Here is a 17,970-nt window from a genome sequence, read left to right on the forward strand (position 1 = left end):
AGATTAAAGTATGTTTTCAAACAGTAGATGTAATATTGACAATGAGTAGTATTCTGTAAAGTCTGGTAGTACCCAAGCTAATGCAGCCCTGATAGCACTTCTGGGGTTTTTCCCATATGTCACTAGTGGTGGGTCCATCATACCTCTTGGGTTTACCACAGTTTCTGGGGGTGATGTAGCACAAGACTCACATGTAGTGGACACTTAGTAATTATTATTCAAATTTGAATAAATACCACTCTAACTTTAGTGTTTACTGCACACACACAAAAATTACAGTAGTTCCTAATTCTCTAAGAAATAAATCCAGATTTCTCAGCCACTTCAGTGTTTTGCTTCTGCCAAATATGTTTATTCCATGAGGAATATCTTCTAATTTATTATGTACATCCTTTTGTAATTTTTTATTCTCCAAAGTTCATCATTTCTTCCCTTGCTAACCTCTTCAGTTCTTTATTTTCATTTCAGGTGTTGATTGATTCACCTCTTTAATGACCACACTCTAAAATTTCTTTTTTCTTTGATTTATCCATCACTTGTCAGTTAATGACAGATTACTTCTTTTGATAATATCTATATTTTGGATGAGAATTTCTCTTTTGAATTAAAATCATATGATATGGAATGAACCATGTGATTCTGTTATGAATTGTTTAATTTATAGGAAGTAAAACGGTAGCTCATATACAGCCTAAGGTAGCACAAATAGTGACAGAAGGATTAAAATCTATTTATGACTCCCTGGAAGATTTTTTCCTCTGAAATATTATGCTAAAATTATATGAAGTTTTCTTTGTTTACTTCTTTTCTTATGAGGTATATTATAAATGTCTTGAAGACAGGTGCTCTCTAATCTCTTCAATGATGAGTTCAGTGTCTTGTACTTGCTAGATGTAGAATAATAATTGATTTTATTTGAATGTATTTTCATATGTTTCTTGAAATTAATGTGTGCCTTTAAAAAAAATCTCACCTTTTAAAAAAAGTCTTCCTAATAATGCCAACTTTGACTTCATTTCTTCTTCAAAAATTTTTATTAATTACAAAAAGAATACATTCGGGGTGCCTGGGTGGCTCAGTTGTTAAGCATCTGCCTTCGGCTCAGGTCATGGTCTCAGGTTCCTGAGATTGAGCTCCGCATCGGGCTCCCTGCTTGGCGGTCTTCCTCTCCCACTCCCCCTGCTTGTGTTCCCTCTCTCGCTGTGTCTCTCTCTGTCAAAAAAAAAAAAAAAAAAAGAATACGTTCTCATTGAAAATTATCCAAACAATAAAGAAACAAATAATAAAGTGAGAATGTGAGGGTTCCTCAAATTTCTGCTCTCCCCAGAACTGGGGAATATTCTATATGTGTAGATATTTTCTATGCACAGACTAACTTTGCATGTAATAAATAAGACTAAATTATGCATACCATTTTTTCATGCTGTTACATAAAATATATTTTAAATAAAATATATTTTGAATTCATCATTTCATATAAAGACATAGAATCTGTATAGTGTTTTGTAGAATGGATGCATTTACCATAACTTATTTAAATTATCTGTGTTGTTTTCTGTTTTTTATTATTTTGAACAATACTTCAATTTTATTGCCTGGTCCATATGTTTTCGTCTGGACTCTTTTTTTTTATTTTTCATTTTTAGAGTCATATTCTATCCCTTCATAGTAGATACCCTTATTTTGGCATATATATATAAGTTGTTCTCTCTTTAAAATTTTGAGATACAGTTTCTTCTAACAGATCTAAATGTACCCTAAATCACTAGGGTATGGCTTTGTTCTAGTCTCCTGCCTGATCACATTCTCTCCCTTTTTTTTCCTTTTTTTTTAACACCTTCTTCTTTCTTTTTTCAAACAGCTTTTTATCTTATCAATTCCTTTTATAAAATCTTTTATAATTTTCACCTTTACAGTCATCTTCCATCCCTTCATTGTATCAACCCTTATTTTGTACATATATGTTTTTCTTTCTTTAAAAATTTAGGAGGCACTTTCTTCTAACAGACTAAAATACACCGAAAATCTAGTGTGTGGCACTGATCTATGCACTAGCCTGATCATATTTGATCATATTCTGTTTCTTTTTTTGTTTTATTCTGTTTTTGTTTCTTTTTATCTTTTTCTTTTTCTATTTTTTTGTCTTTCTTTTTTCTTTCTTTCCCTTTCTTTTCCCCTGGTTTCAGGTCTTTTCTGATTTGTTTAGAGTATATTTGCTGGGGACATTGTTAACCTGTTAGCATTTTGTTCTCTCATTCATCAATTCTCCTCTGGACAAAATGAAAAGATGAAAAAAATCACCTCAGCGAAAAGAACAAGAGGTAGTACTGTCTGCCAGGGGCCTATTCAATACTGACATTAGTACGATGTCAGACCTAGAGTTCAGAATCATGATTTTAAAGATACTAGCTGGGCTTGAAAAAAAGCATGGAAGTTATTAGAGACATCCTTCCTAGAGAAATAAAAGAACTAAAATCTAACCAAATCGAAATCAAAAAGGCTATTAATGAAGTGCAATCAAAAATAGGGGCACTAGCTGCTAGGATAAATGAGGCAGAAGAGAGAATCAGCAATATAGAAGACCAAATGATGGAAAATAAAGAAGCGGAGAAAAAGAGAGATAAACAACTACTGGATCACAAGGGCAGAATTCGAGAGGTAAGCGATACGAAAGATGAAACAACATTAGAATTATTGGGATCCCAGAAGAAGAAGAAAGAGAGAGAGGGGCAGAAGGTTTATTGCAGCAAATTATAGCAGAGAACTTCCCTAATGTGGGGGAAGGACACAGGCATCAAAATCCAGGAGGCACAGAGAAACCCTCTCAAAATCAATAGAAATAGGTCAACACCCCGACATCTAATAGTAAAATGTACGAGTCTCAGAGACAAAGAAAAAATCTTGAGAACAGCTCTGGAGAAGAGATATGTAACTTATAATGGTAGAAACATTAGATTGGCAACAGACCTATCCACAGAGACCTGGCAGGCCAGAAAAGCCTGGCATGATATTTTCAGAGCTCTAAACGAGAAAAATATGCAGCCAAGAATACTATATCCAGCTAGGCTATCATTGAAAATAGAAGGAGAGATAAAAAGCTTCCAGGACAAACAAATACTAAAGGAATTTGCAAACACGAAACCACCCCTCCAAGAAATATTGAAAGGGGTCCCATAAGCAAAGAGAGAGCCTAAAAGCAGCATAGACCATAAAGGAATACAGACAATATACAGTCACAGTCACCTTACAGGCAATACAATGGCACTAAATTCAAATCTTTCAATATTTACCCTGAATGTAAATGGGCTAAATGCCCCAATCAAAAGACACAGATGTTCAGATTGGATTCAAAAACAAGACCCATCAATATGCTGTCTGCAAGAGACTCGTTTTAGACCCAAAGAAACCCCCAGATTGAAAGTGAGGAGGTGGAAAACCATTTATCATGCTAATGGACACTAAAAGAAAGCTGGGGTGGCAATCCTTATATCAGACAAATTAGATTTTAAAACAAAGACTGTAATAAGAGATGAAGAAGGACACTATATCCTACTTAAAGGGTCTATCCAACAAGAAGATCTAACAATTGTAAATATCTATGCCCCTAACGTGGGAGCAGCCAATTATATAAGGCAATTAATATCAAAAGCAAAGAAACACATTGACAACAATACAATAATAGTGGGGGACTTTAACACCCTCTAACAGAAATGGACAGATCATATAAGCAAAAGATCAACAAGGAAATAAAGATTTTAAATGAAACACTGGACCAAATGGACTTTACAGACATATTCAGAACATTCCTTCCCAAAGCAACGGAATACACATTCTTCTCTAGTGCCCATGGAACATTCTCCAGAATAGATCACATCCTAGGTCACAAATCAGGTCTCAACTGGTACCAAAGGATTGGGATGATTCCCTGCATATTTTCAGACCACAATGCTTTGAAACTAGAACTCAATCACAAGAGGAAACTCGGAAAGAACTCAAATACATGGAGGCTAAAGAGCATCCTACTAAAGAATGAATGGGTCAACCAGGAAATTAAAGAAGAATTAAAAAAAATTCATGGAAACCAATGAAAATGAAAACACAACTGTTCAAAATCTTTGGGATACAGCAAAGGCAGTCCTGAGAGGAAAGTATATAGCAATACAAGCCTTTCTCAAGAAACAAGAAAGGTCACAAATACACAACCTAACCCTACACCTAAAGGAGCTGGGGAAAGAACAGCAAAGAAAGCCTAAACCCAGCAGGAGAAGAGAAATCATAAAGATCAGAGCAGAAATCAATGAACTAGAAATCAAAAGAACAGTAGAAAAAATCCACGAAACCTAGGAGCTGGTTCTTTGAAAGAATTAACAAGATTGATAAACCCCGGCCAGACTGATCAAAAAGAAAAGAGAAATGACCCAAATCAACAAAATCGTGAATGAAAGAGGAGAGATCACAACCAACACCAAAGACATACAATTATAAGAACATATTATGAGCAACTCTATGCCAGCAAATTAGAGAACCTGGAAGAAATGGGGGCATTCCTAGAGATGTATCAACTACCAAAATTGAACCAGGAAGAAATAGAAAACCTGAACAGACCTATAACCACTAAGGAAATTGAAGCAGTCATCAAAAATCTCCCAAGAAACAAAAGCCCAGGGCCAGATGGCTTCCCAGGGGAATTCTATCAGACATTTAAAGAAGAATACCTATTCTCCTGAAACTGCTCCAAGAAATAGAAATGGAAGGGAAACTTCCAAACTCATTTTATGAGGCCAGCATTACCTAGATCCCAAAACCAGACAAAGACCCCATCAAAAAGGAGAATTACAGACCAATATCCTTCATGAACATGGATGTAAAAATTCTCACCAAAATACTAGCCAATAGGATCCAACAGTACATTAAAAGGATTATCCACCATGACCAAGTGGGATTTATCCCTGGGCTGCAAGGCTGGTTCAACATCCGCAAATCAATCAACGTGATACAATACATTAACAAAAGAAAGAACAAGAATCATAGGATCCTCTCAATAGATGCAGAAAAAGCATTTGACAAAGTACAGCATCCTTTCTTGATCAAAACTCTTCAGAGTATAGGGATAGAGGGTACATACCTCAATATCATAAAAGCCATCTATGAAAAACCTACAGTGAATATCATTATCAATGGGGAAAAGCTGAGAGCCTTTCCCCTAAGGTCAGGAACGCGGCAGGGATGTCCAATCTCACCACTGCTATTCAACATAATATTAGAAGTCCTAGCCACAGCAATCAGACAACAAAAAGAAATCAAAGGCATCCAAATCGGCAAAGAGGAAGTCAAACTCTCACTCTTTGCAGATGATATGATACTGTATGTGGAAAACCCAAAAGACTCCACCCCAAACTGCTAGAACTCATCCAGGAATTCAGTAAAGTGGCAGGATATAAAATCAATGCACAGGAATCAGTGGCATTCCTCTACACCAACAACAAGACAGAATAGAGACAAATCAAGGAGTGAATCCCATTTACAATTGCGCCGAAAACCGTAAGATACCTAGGAATAAATTTAACCAAAGAGGCAAAGGATCTGTACTCAGAAAAGTATAAAATACTCATGAAAGAAATTGAGGAAGACACAAAGAAATGGAAAAACGTTCCATGCTCATGGATTGGGAGAACGAACATTGTGAAGATGTCAGTGCTACCTAGAGCAATCTACACATTCAATGCAATCCCCATCAAAATACCATCCACCTTTTTCAAAGAAATGGAACAAATCATCCTAAAATTTGTATGGAACCAGAAGAGACCCCGAATAGCCAGAAGAATATTGAAAAAGAAAAGCAAAGCTGGCGGCATCACAATTCCGAACTTCCAGCTCTATTACAAAGCTGTCATCATCAAGACGGTATGGTACTGGCACAAAAACAGACACATAGATCAATGGAACAGAATCGAGAGCCCAGAAATGGACCCTCAAATCTATGGTCAACGCATCTTTGACAAAGCAGGAAAGAATGTCCAATGGCAAAAAGACAGTCTCTTCAAGAAATGGTGTTGGGAAAATTGGACAGCCACATGCAAAAGAATGAAACTGGACCACTTCCTTACAACACACACAAAAATAGACTCCAAATGGTTGAAAGACCTAAACGTGAGACAGGAGTCCATCAAAATCCTAAAGGAGAACAGTGGCGGCAACCTCTTCGATCTCAGCCGCAGCAACTTCTTCCTAGATACCTCGCCAAAGGCAAGGAAAGCCGGGGCAAAAATGAACTCTTGGGATTTCATCAAGATCAAAAGCTTTTGCACAGCAAAAGAAACAGTCCACAAAACCAAAAGACAACTGACAGAATGGGATAAAATATTTGCAAATGACATATCCGATAAAGGGCTAGTATCCAAAATCTATAAAGAACTTATCAAACTCAACACCCAAAGAACAAATAATCCAATCAAGAAATGGACAGAAGACATGAACAGACATTTTTCCAAAGAAGACATCCAAATGGCCAACAGGCACATGAAAAAGTGCTCAACATCGCTCGGCATCAGGGAAATCCAAATCAAAACCTCCATGAGATACCACCTCACACCCGTCAGAATGGCTAAAATTAACAAGTCAGGAAATGACAGCTTTTGGCGGGGATGTGGGAAAGGGGACCCCTCCTACACTGTTGGTGGGAATGCAAGCTGGTGCAACCACTCTGGAAAACAGTATGGAGGTTCCTCAAACAGTTGAAAATAGATCTACCATACGATCCAGCAATTGCACCACTGGGTATCTATCCCAAAGATACAAATGTAGGGACCCAAAGGGGTATGTGCACCCTAATGTTTATAGCAGCAATGTGCACAATAGCCAAACTGTGGAAAGAGCCAAGATGTCCATCAACAGATGAATGGATAAAGAGGAGTGGTATATATATACAAAGGAATATTATGCCGCCATCAAAAGGAATGAGATCTTGCCATTTGCAACGACGTGGATAGAACTGGAGGGTGTTATGCCGAGTGAAATAAGTCAATCAGAGAAAGACATGTATCATATGACCTCACTGATATGCGGAATTCTTAATCTCAGGAAACAAACTGAGGGTTGCTGGAGTGGTGGGGGGGTGGGAGGGATTGGGTGGCTGGGTGATAGACATTGGGGAGGGTATGTGCTATGTTGAGCACTGTGAATTGTACAAGACTGATGAATCACCGATCTGTACTTCTGAAACAAATAATGCAATATATGTTAAGAAAAACAAGAAGAAGAAGAAGATAGCAGGAGGGGAAGAATGAAGGGGAGTAAGTCGGAGGGAGAGACGAACCATTAGAGACGATGGACTCTGAAAAACAAACTGAGGGTTCTAGAGGGGAGGGGGGTGGGGGGATAGGTTAGCCTGGTGATGGGTATTAAAGAGGGCACATTCTGCGTGGAGCACTGGGTGTTATGCACAAACAATGAATCATGGAACACTACATGAAAAACTAATGATGTAATATATGGTGATTAACATAACAATAAAAATTTATTTAAAAAAAGAATGGTAATACCTAGGGTTGGTCAGGACTAGGAAAGGAATCTGGTTGCATTGAATCAGTAGAAAAGTCAAATGGTACAATCTGTCTACTGATAACTTGTCAATATTCATAAAAGTGTTGAAAATATGTACATGTGGGGTGCCTGGGTGGCTCAGTCATTAAGTGTCTGCCTTCGGCTCACGTCATGATCCCAGGGTCGTGGGATTGAGCCCTGCGTCGGGCTCCCTGCTCAGCGGGAAGCCTGCTTCTCCCTCTCCCACTCCCCCTGCTTGTATTCCCTCTCTCACTCTCTAAATAAATAAATAAATACATAAATTAATAAATAAATAAAATATGTAAATGCATATGGTCCATTAAGGAAATATCTGTGCAATGACGTATCAAAGCCCTGCCTTTAAGAGTGAAAAACTGGAAACAACCTAAAGTGTCAAGGCAGGGGTTTGATTAAGTAAATCCTGGTGCAGTTATAAAACGATGCCCCCTTACCATGAAGCAGATGCAGTTATTAATATGGGATTGAAAATGATTAGGCTGTGGTAGGATGAGAAGAAGAACAGGAGAGTTCTGGGTGTGAAGCAGGTGGCAGAACAAAATGCTGAAAAGCAGATAGAAAGTGAAGAATTGGTAGGCCAGTGTTTACAAGGAAGCTGAGATGCATAGCCAGGCATTCTCGATTTGAACACATCTTCCCTCCACTCACAACTTTACAAATGAGTCTTGCTAATGATGCTATTGCAACCGCCGATCATTAACTGGCCTCCTCCACTATACTCCCTAAGGTCTAGTTTCTTTCTGACTTAAGGACCAAAAAGAAAGAAAATCTTCTCTGAGCATCCCTTCCCTCTGGTCTTATTAGCAGAGATGCAGAAGACAATCAAGAAAATCCCACTTTCCCTTAGGCCCTAAGCTGTATTATCCTGAACCCTCATTTGGGAGCTAATTAGAAGATTCTGTTTGTGGAACTTGGAAGGACTGCATTCCCCAATCCTGACCCTGGCTGTCTCCATGGGAACCTTCGTTAGAGCAGTTCCTGGGTAGGTGGGACCCCTGAGGTCCTGCAGAGCTGGGGAAGTTAGCAAAGTTTATCAACTAGTTGCCTCTTGTGAACAGAGCAAAAGATACTGAAGTGTTTGGGGGCCCAGGAGATTAATCATGCTCCCTCCCAGTCTCCATGGTGTGGGGGGAGGTGGTGCCGGGCAGTAGCTTCTATAGGACTGAGTCCTTCATCAGCGAATGTGAGGGAGGCGAGGGCTGGTGCAGTAAAAAGACATAGTACTGGCTGGGAAAACTGGAGTTTTAGGGGGAAATCCCTGCTTTGGTCTACAGAAGAAGAAGGGCACAAACTAGAAATATGGCAAATGCCTTCTACAGGAAACCCAGGGGAATTTTAACATCACCTTCACACTGCACTTGTCAACTCAATAATTCTGTATTGCAATTCACTTAATCTTCAGAATAATCATTTGAAGTGCATGTTACGATTCCCATTTCATTGATGAGAAAACTAGGGCCTACAGTGAGGAACTGGCCCGCCCAGTGTTACACAGCTAGCTGGTAGCAGTATTAACCCAGAAGCTGGGTCTCCCAACTCCTCAGTCCAGTGCTGTCTCCACTTGACCACAGCTGATTCAATTCAACTAGGAGCACGGGCTTCTCAGCTTGCTGCCTGGCACATAGAAGACGCTTGCTTCATATTTGTTTTCCTCATATCTTGGCCTGGACAACTACCTGTCAGTACCAAATAAAGGTCTGAAATCTTTTAGGCCTGGATATCATTATCCCCCCAGATCCCGCAAACATAAACTCAGAGAATGAGGTTAAATATTTTCTGGCTGATGTTCCAAGACTCCTTCCCAAGCAATCTTTCTGTTTCAATTATTGTTAGCTCTCAGACCTGCATGTCTCTGCCTGGCCCACTGCTACACCTCCAATCTGGGCATCTTTCCAGTTGCTGAATACCAAGAACCGACTTTTACCCATCACAGGTCCACTGTGCATGAATCAATTGTTCCTGGGTTTGTATAGCTGTTTTCAACCTTATCCCCTGTCCATTTAATTGCCCATGGTCTTTTATTTTCAGCCTTTAGCATCCTATGTGGGTTTGAGTATTTATCATGTAGTATGTGAGTGAAAAAAGCCCAAGATATTTGGAAGGGACTAATTTTACAGATAAAAGGAATTGATGCTTAGACAGTTCATGTACCCTAAAATAGAAGAGACTGGATTAGAACCCAGGTCTCCAGATGTCCTGTCTAAGGCTCTCTTCACTCAACTATGCTATCTTTCCCATTTTTCAGACTCACTGCACCTAGAGTCAGTATCACTGTTTAGTTTTGAATTCTTTGGTGATTTACTAGAAGCGGATGGGGAGAGAGGCAAAGATACTGGGCCAGGAGTCGGCACTTGGAGGCTGCCCTACCTACTAAACCTATGGCCTCTGGAAAATCACTCAGCCTGTTTGTACCTTTGCTTTTTTTTTTTATCTGCAAAGTGAGGATAATAGAAACTGGGCTTCTGACTCTGCAATCCTGGTTGAGTGGGTGACACTCAACTATGCAGTTGCAACATTCAAATGAGACCAGACTTCAAAACACTTTGTAAATACTGTTATGTGCTAATAGAATAATAAGAGGAAACAAATTACTGTTATATTTCTCTTGAGTCCTAAGAGTACCTTTCTCTGTGCTGGACAAATGATTAAGGCTCTGGATGGTAGGATAGATGTGGGCAAGGAGGCAACATGGGATGTATATGAAAGTGTCTCCAAGTACTCATATGTAGATGCCCAATGTGTATAAAATGACATCTGCTGTGCTTGACAGATGGATCCCGGATATCCTCAAAAGTTCACAAAGTAAATGATGACATCGGGAACATGTCTATTCACCTTGCTCTCCCAACTCCACATTGTCACCATTAGTACTTTTTGAAAATTTTTTTTTTTGATAATGGTGTTTCTCTGATTGACACACAATTATAATATGGTTTCATTCATGTGGAACATAAGGAATAGTGCTGAGGACCACAGGGGAAGGGAGGGAAAACTGAATGGGAAGAAATCAGAGAGGTAAACAAACCATGAGAGACTCTGGACTCTGGGAAACAAACAGTGTTGAGGAAAGGGAGGTGGGTGGGGAGATGGAGTAACGGGTGATGGGCATTAAGGAGTGCATGTGATGTGATGCGCACTGGGTGTTATATGTAACTAATGAATCATTGAACATTATACCAAAAACTAATGCTGTACTATAACTTGGCTAATTCAAATAAATAAACAAACAAACAAACAAACAAACAAAATTTTTTTGTTTGTTTTAAATTTTTAAAAAAGATTTTATTTATTTATTTGAGAGAGAGAGAGATAGCAAGAGAGAGCACAAGCCGGAGGGAGAAGCTCCCCGCTGAGCAGGGGCCCGATGTGGGGCTCCATCCCAGGACCCTGGGATCATGACCTGAGCTGAAGGTAGACACTTAACCTACTGAGCCACCCAGGCGCCCCATGTTTGTTTTTTAAATTACAGAACCCTGTGAAAAACTTCAAATAAAAGTACATAGAATAAAAGCAAATTACTTCTCCACTTCCCATATCTCTCCCCAGTCCTACCCTCCACCACGGAGGGAATCACCATCTACAACCTGGGCTTGTTGTCCAGGATATTTTTGCCCCATACACATACACATATCACATCATCATCACTTTCTAAATTTAGCAATAGATGCTATATACCTTTTCATATCAATACATTCACACTTCTTTTTAAACAAAAATAAACTTTTTATTAAATCTATTCACCTGAAACATGAATTACTCATATTTGCATTCATAGCAGGGTTAAAAGCTATTCACTTCAGATTTCACTCGGGGAGAAGTAGCTTTCTGAAACATGATTACGACTTTGGGTAAATAACAATATTCACAATACCTAAAGGTAGTCCTAAAACAAACTATTCATTTCAGAACATAAAGAAAGACAAACACTTTGTCATAACATATGATTACTTCTTTATTATAAACCGTCCTCTGCATGGAGCACTGGGTGTTATATGAAAACAACGGATCGTGGATCACCACATCAAAAACTAATGATGTATTGTATGGTAACTAACATAACATAATAAAATTAAAAATGGGAAAAAATAAATAAATAAATAAATAAACCCTCCTCTGTAACGTGCTCGGTGTTAAATGGATCCTGGTTTCTGAGTGTTATCAGATTTAACACCCTGGCTGGATGGTCCAATGTGCTAACTAAATGCTCTCTAATTCTCTGCAGGAAGGAGACACTTCTTTGGCTCTAGCTTCAGGCAGTTTCTCTTAGTTTTGAGGAGAGATGATATGGTACACAAGCAGTCAGGAAAGCTTCTGTCTTTTACAACAAACTCAGTGATTGTCTTTATTTCATCAAAAGAAAGGTTTTTGGGTTTTTTTTCCTTTTCCTTTTGTATCTTTATATCTCTCTAATATTGGGCCCTTTGGGGTATTTTTGCGGCGGGGGGGAGGATGGTCTAGAAATGTGCATATTACTTTCATTTCACCAAAAGTTGTCCCAGGTGTGTCCTAAAATTTCTTCATCAGATTAAGTTCGTTAAACTTTGAGAGGGACACTTTATCCTAACTGCATTTGATAGTGCTATAATCTAACAACTTCTTATTGAATTAGGGGTTCTTTCAGATTGTTGCCATGGCTTGTATTAATCTGGCATCCAAAATCGAAGAAGCATCTTACCCTCATTTGCAAATAGCACCATGAATTCGGTTCGTGGATATGGAAGATGCAGAGAACACACCTTGTGCCTGAAGGCCTGGTGACCCTGAATGCACCCAGCCGGCATTGGACTGCCTTGTCCTGAGCTGCTACGGAGCCTCTGGGCCTCCTCCTTTGGCCCTGGCCTGGCAGCCACAGAAGACAGAGGGGCTCTGGGCCTGGAGGTGCACTGCCACCACCAGGACACCATGCAGGTTACCAGGCTCCTTTGGCATTTTGAAATCATCTAACAGTTCACTGACCTCCCATGTAGAAAACCAATTTCTTTTCGTAGGTCCTGCTTCCTGTTATCAATTAATCAGTTTGCAAGATTGTCTTCTGTATTCAGCACTATGCAGGGTGTTTGGAGGACACAGTATAATATTAAAAATCGGTCCTGTCTTTCTGGAGCTTATAATGTAGCTGGGGAGAGTAAAAGAAGCTGCAGGGAATCCAGAAAAGATCCTGATGGTGTCTTGCTGTGCAGGCCACAGTGTTCCAGAGGAGTCACTTGAGCAAGGAGAAGCCCTCCCTGAGTGAGAGGCGGTGGCTAAGAGGCCAAGCCTGAGTGGAGAGGCAGGAAGACATGACGGATGGGGGGGGGGCGTGCACACCACGGGGGTCCCGATGTGACGTGGTGGTCAGAAAGAAATCAGTGGCCTTTCAGGGTGGAATGACATGGGACAGACATAGCTCCAGGGGGTTAACTGGGCAGGTGTGGGGGGCAGTGGGTGGGGAGGGGAACAGCTCAGAGGCCACTGCGGGAGCCCCAGTGGGACAGGACGGCACCGGCCTGAATCAGGAAGCAGCTGTCTGCAGGGGGGCAACAGTGCGGGTGTAAGAGAGTCTTAGAGACCGTTTAGTGGGCCCTGGCAGGTGGCTGGGTTTGGAGAATGACTGTAGGTCCATTTGATTGGGAAATATTCTTCAGGGTTCCATGGTGCCTTCCTCAAGCAATTAAAAAGCATGCCAAGTAAAGTCACTCTTCTCAGAATTCCAACTTGTAGGCCAGGAAACGTCTGAAATGATTCACAGAAAAAATTCTAGAAACAGCCATGACAGCACAAGAAATGAGCTATTATTCTATTCACTGTTCTTCTCTGGACTGCCTTACCTTTGCCCTTTTGTTAAAATCCTGGTTTCCAGTACTCTTTCACTGGTAAACTGCAAACACTATCTCCCTCTCTCTTCCTTTCCTTCCTCACCTTTACTAAGTATCTATACATATTAAACGGAATGCCCATTATATATATCAGTGTATTTTGCCAATTAAAAAAAAAACAACAACTGAGGGTTCTAGAGGGGAGCGGGGTGGGAGGATGGGTTAGCCTGGTGATGGGTATTAAAGAGGGCACGTTCTGCATGCAGCACTGGGTGTTATGCACAAACAATGAATCATGGAACACTACATCAAAAACTAATGATGTAATGTATGGTGATTAACATAACATAATAAAACACACACACACACACACACACCTTGCTATTCTGAGAGCTTCATCTCCTGAAATATGTGCTATCTATCCTCATGCTTTTGGCACAGGAGCTGTGAGTCAGCTCACACACAGACATGAAAATGTGGTGTCCCCCCAGGTATTACTCAGGATGGGGACACTGGCTTCAGAAACAGGTATTTGACAGTGTTGCTCTGAAGAAGAGCTGGCAGGTGTTCTGACAGGTCCTAACAGCCTATTCCTAGGCTATGTCAAACCCCAATTTAGTTTCACAGTCCTGGGTTTATTTCCTGAAGAAGAATCTTTTGAAAACCACACCCCATACTCTGGTACAAATATATTTTATCTTCAAAGGCAGATGGAGGGTGCAAACATTTTGCTTTTATTAGCATTTTAAACATATTTCAATTGAACACTCACTAAATTAAAAAAATAGCTAATTTGTGTCCCATTTCCCGACCCACATTGTAATTGTCTCCCACCTCTCTTTCATCCATCTTCTACCAGCTTTAGCTTTTCTCCCCAGTCCAAGGGAAACCATGGTCTACTCTGGGCCATACTATCTACTTTCCCCCTATCCTTCAGCCCACCCCTGAAGATGCCCGCTGCCCACATCCACACCTTCAACATGAGAAAGTCAGGGGGTGCTTTGGGAAGGGGGAGCATGTTGATACCCTGCCTTCTCATTCAGGTGGCCGCTTCCCCATCAGCACCCCTTTCAGGGCCCACTGCACATCAGGGTTCCGGAGGCTGTAGATGACCGGGTTCAGCACGGGGCTGAGGATAGCACCGAGCATCCCAATCCCCTCGTCCTTCCCTGAGGCTGACACCGAGCCCAGACGCATGTAACTGAAGAAGCCAGTTCCATAAAAGATGCAGACTACAGGGGGGTGGGAGCCACACGTGGAGAAGGCCTTCTTCCTCCCTCCCGCTGAACGGATTCGTAGCACTGCAGCTGTGACATGGGCGTAGGACACTGAGATGAGAATCAAGGGGAACGCCCCCACGAAAGTGGCCCCCACAAAAAGCACCTGCCCATTGAGGTGGATGCTGGAGCAGGAGAGCTGGAAAAGGGGTGGGATGTCACAGTAGAAGTCGTTGACCACATGAGGGCCACAGAAGTCAAGCACAGGTGTAGCCACCACGTGAGTCAGAGCACTGATCAAGGAGATGGTGCAGCAAATGCCCACCAGGGCTCCCTGGGCTTCCCGGCTCATGCAGGTGCTGTAGGTGAAGGGCTGGCAGATGGCCAGTTAGTGGTTATAGGCCCTGGCTGTCAGGAGGTGACAGTCCACACCAGCCAGGAGATGGAAAAAGAAGAGCTGTGAAATGCAGGCAGCAAAGGGGACTCTGCACTGGTGGGCCAGGAGACATGTTAGCATCGGAGGGACAGTGACAGTGATGCATCCGACGTCCAGCAGAGACAGGTTCCCCAGGAAGAAGTACATGGGCATGTGGAGTTTAGGCTCCACCAAGATGGCAGCCAGGATGCTGAAGTTGCCTCCAACGGTGACCAGGTAGGCAAAGAGGAAGACAATCGAAAGGATAGGTTGCAGTCTTATGTTTTCTGCCAGGCCAGGAAGGAGGAACTCAGTGACAGTTGTCCTGTTCCCCCAGGCATCTGGCTCCATAGGCTGCTGCTGAGCTCTGTAGTGGGAGAAGACCTGAACCTGCCAAAAGGGGAGAGAGACACATCGTAGGCACCTAATCTGAGGTTACTGGATGTTGGGGAATGTGGCATGAGCACCTAGCAGCCTAGCACTTGAGTAGTCTCCTGGAGGCCCCCATGATGCCAGACATGAACCCTTTAATTGCTGTCTCAGGCTGAGATCCAGGGGATGTCAGGGAAGGGGCTGGGGCAGAAGAAACTACTCTGGGGTATAGGACACTGGCTATTTCACAACATTTTAATAGTATTAAGGTTGTATCAGTGTATAGCGACTGCATAGCAGTTCTGACTAGCTCGATGAATAGATGAATGTATGAGGTTCTAGAAAGCACAATATAGGAGAGTGGCAACAACATAAAGGTGGGAGGATGAGAACTCATGAAATCAAAAAGAGCTGCAAGGGAGAGTGAGCAAAGAGAGGAGCAAGGAGCAGACCAGAGTACAGAAATACTCAGAGGCCAGATATGGAAGGCATGGAAGCAATTTAAGAAAGCACTGACCACATTTTTAAAGTGTAAACTATGAGTATTGTGCTAAGAACTTCATATTAATTTTTTAATTTAATTTTCACAGAGCTTTATGGGGTGACTGCTATTATATCTATATAATCAGGACTGAGGTTTTTAAAGGTTAAATAAGTAGCCCAGTCCTTCAAACCCAGGACTGTCTGACTCCCCAAATCCACACTTTAACATTGTACAGCCTCTTACTTGGACATGTTGTTACTGAGGCTTTATAAATGACACTCTGTGTGACAAAGAGAGGCAAGATATTCCTAACTCTTCAGGTCTTGGCAACACCACAGCTATTCAGAGAAGTCAAGATCCCATCCATCCATCCATCCATCCATCGATCCATCCATCCATCCATCCATTCTTCTATTCAATAATTGTCTATTTGTTAAATGTAGTAAGATTCTGCAAGTATTTTGGTGGTGGAACTAACAGACTGGGCATGAGGTATGAGAGAAAGAGAAGGTACAGGGATGATTCCGAGATTCTTGGCCTGAGCAACTGGAGTTGCTATTAAGTGATATGGGAAAGACTGATGATTTTGTAGGGGGTAGGGTTGGAGATCAGGAGCTTTTCCAAGGGAAGAGAGGGGAGGTGAAGTCCCAGGGAACATTTAGCTAGTTTCCACTCAATTGCACATGGTAGCAGTTTGGTTTACCCAACAAGTGCCTGGACAACTGAGGAATGAACCCATGATGTCAAAAGTTCTTCAATGTGACTGCATCAATAGCTCTGGAAAGGTAACTTTGGGGCCCCCTTCTGCTGGACGTTTGCTCTGGTAGGCCACCCTTTGTCCATGACTGTGCTGGTGCTCCTTTCTAACTAGAAGACTCTTGCCTTCCACACATCAAAACTCCATCCTTCAAGTCTCTGTCCTGGGTCAATGTCCCATCATCTCAAGGAAGTCCTCCTTATGCACTCCAGTTTTTAATTGATCTTCCCTCCTCTGATGAGACAATTAATAACCTGGATCATTCTAGCACTTGCATATGGAGAAAGGGGTGGGGAACTGAACCATTACGAGCAGTACCTTGCCCAAAGTCACACCGGAGGGCCACTCAAAATCAATAGCACAAGACAAAGAAGGTAGATTATTATAATAGGCTACCACAGAAGATTCTACACTACACCTGGCACCTCCATTCTGTCCTTTCCTGTGAAAACTGTTGGCAGTCTGTTGGGCTCAAACTCTGTCAGGCCAGTGCTGACCCTCAGCGGGAGAAAGAAGACTGCTACCCTCTCACAGGTTATGTCTTCCTTTCCAGAATCTACCTCCCACCTGGGACCACCACTGATCCCCACAGTGGGAAGCCAGCCACAGACCTCTCAGACACTGTACACTTGGGTTATGTTTTCTATCACAACTTTAGTCTTGGGCAAACTTTAGCTCTACCAAGGGTTACACTCAGACACCGAGCAGAATGACAATGCCTCCTTTGCCCTAAGCAGGAGATATATGTCTCCTGGTTATTCCCTTCCGGAATGCTGGAGGTAGGGCAGGGACCGGGGTTTCCCCATCAAATACAGCTTTCCTGGCCAGGGTGTTGTAAAAGCAACAATGTAAGGAGAAAAATGTGTTCTTGCCTTCAGGGAAATCACAGCGTAGTTGGGGAGGAAGACTCTTGAATGTGGAGTTCTAAGAGAGGTTGACAGACTGCCTACCTGGATCAGAAGGACCTGTGAATAAGAGAGCTTTCAGCTGAACTGCTGGGAGGAGACAGGGGAACTTGGAGGACTGAGCTGCCTGCGCTTCAGGAAACAGAGGACCTGGACAGGAGGCATCCCAGACTGATGAAAGCGACAAGACAGGCAGCAACACTTAAGAAGGGCAAGTTAAATTTCCTTAATAATGAAAGAGAGCTTGCTTACAACAAGGGAATTTCTCCATTTCCTGAAATATGAGAGAGGAAAGACAGAATCTCTGCTACTCTGTGTTGAAAAGCATAGGAAAAAGACCACCAAGCATAGCTAGATTCTTCCCCACACATAACTACCCATCTCATTTCCCTCTGAGGTCAGGTGTTTGTTTTCTTGGGGCTAGGGACATTTTGTTCAGCCACC

The 17,970-nt window shown here is 41.8% G+C and overlaps 1 protein-coding gene across 1 annotated transcript; it reads right to left on the reverse strand.

The window, feature by feature from the left end:
* Positions 1–14,411: 14,411 nt before the first annotated feature.
* Positions 14,412–15,362, reverse strand: LOC113908015 (olfactory receptor 139-like). The gene is given in 1 exon segment (XM_027567881.1): positions 14,412–15,362. A coding segment is annotated over 1 exon segment (948 nt). The 5' UTR covers positions 15,360–15,362.
* Between the last annotated feature and the right edge of the window lie 2,608 nt (positions 15,363–17,970).

Source organism: Zalophus californianus, chromosome 16 (assembly GCF_009762305.2).
Source record: "Zalophus californianus isolate mZalCal1 chromosome 16, mZalCal1.pri.v2, whole genome shotgun sequence".
NCBI classification, from domain to species: domain Eukaryota; kingdom Metazoa; phylum Chordata; class Mammalia; order Carnivora; family Otariidae; genus Zalophus; species Zalophus californianus.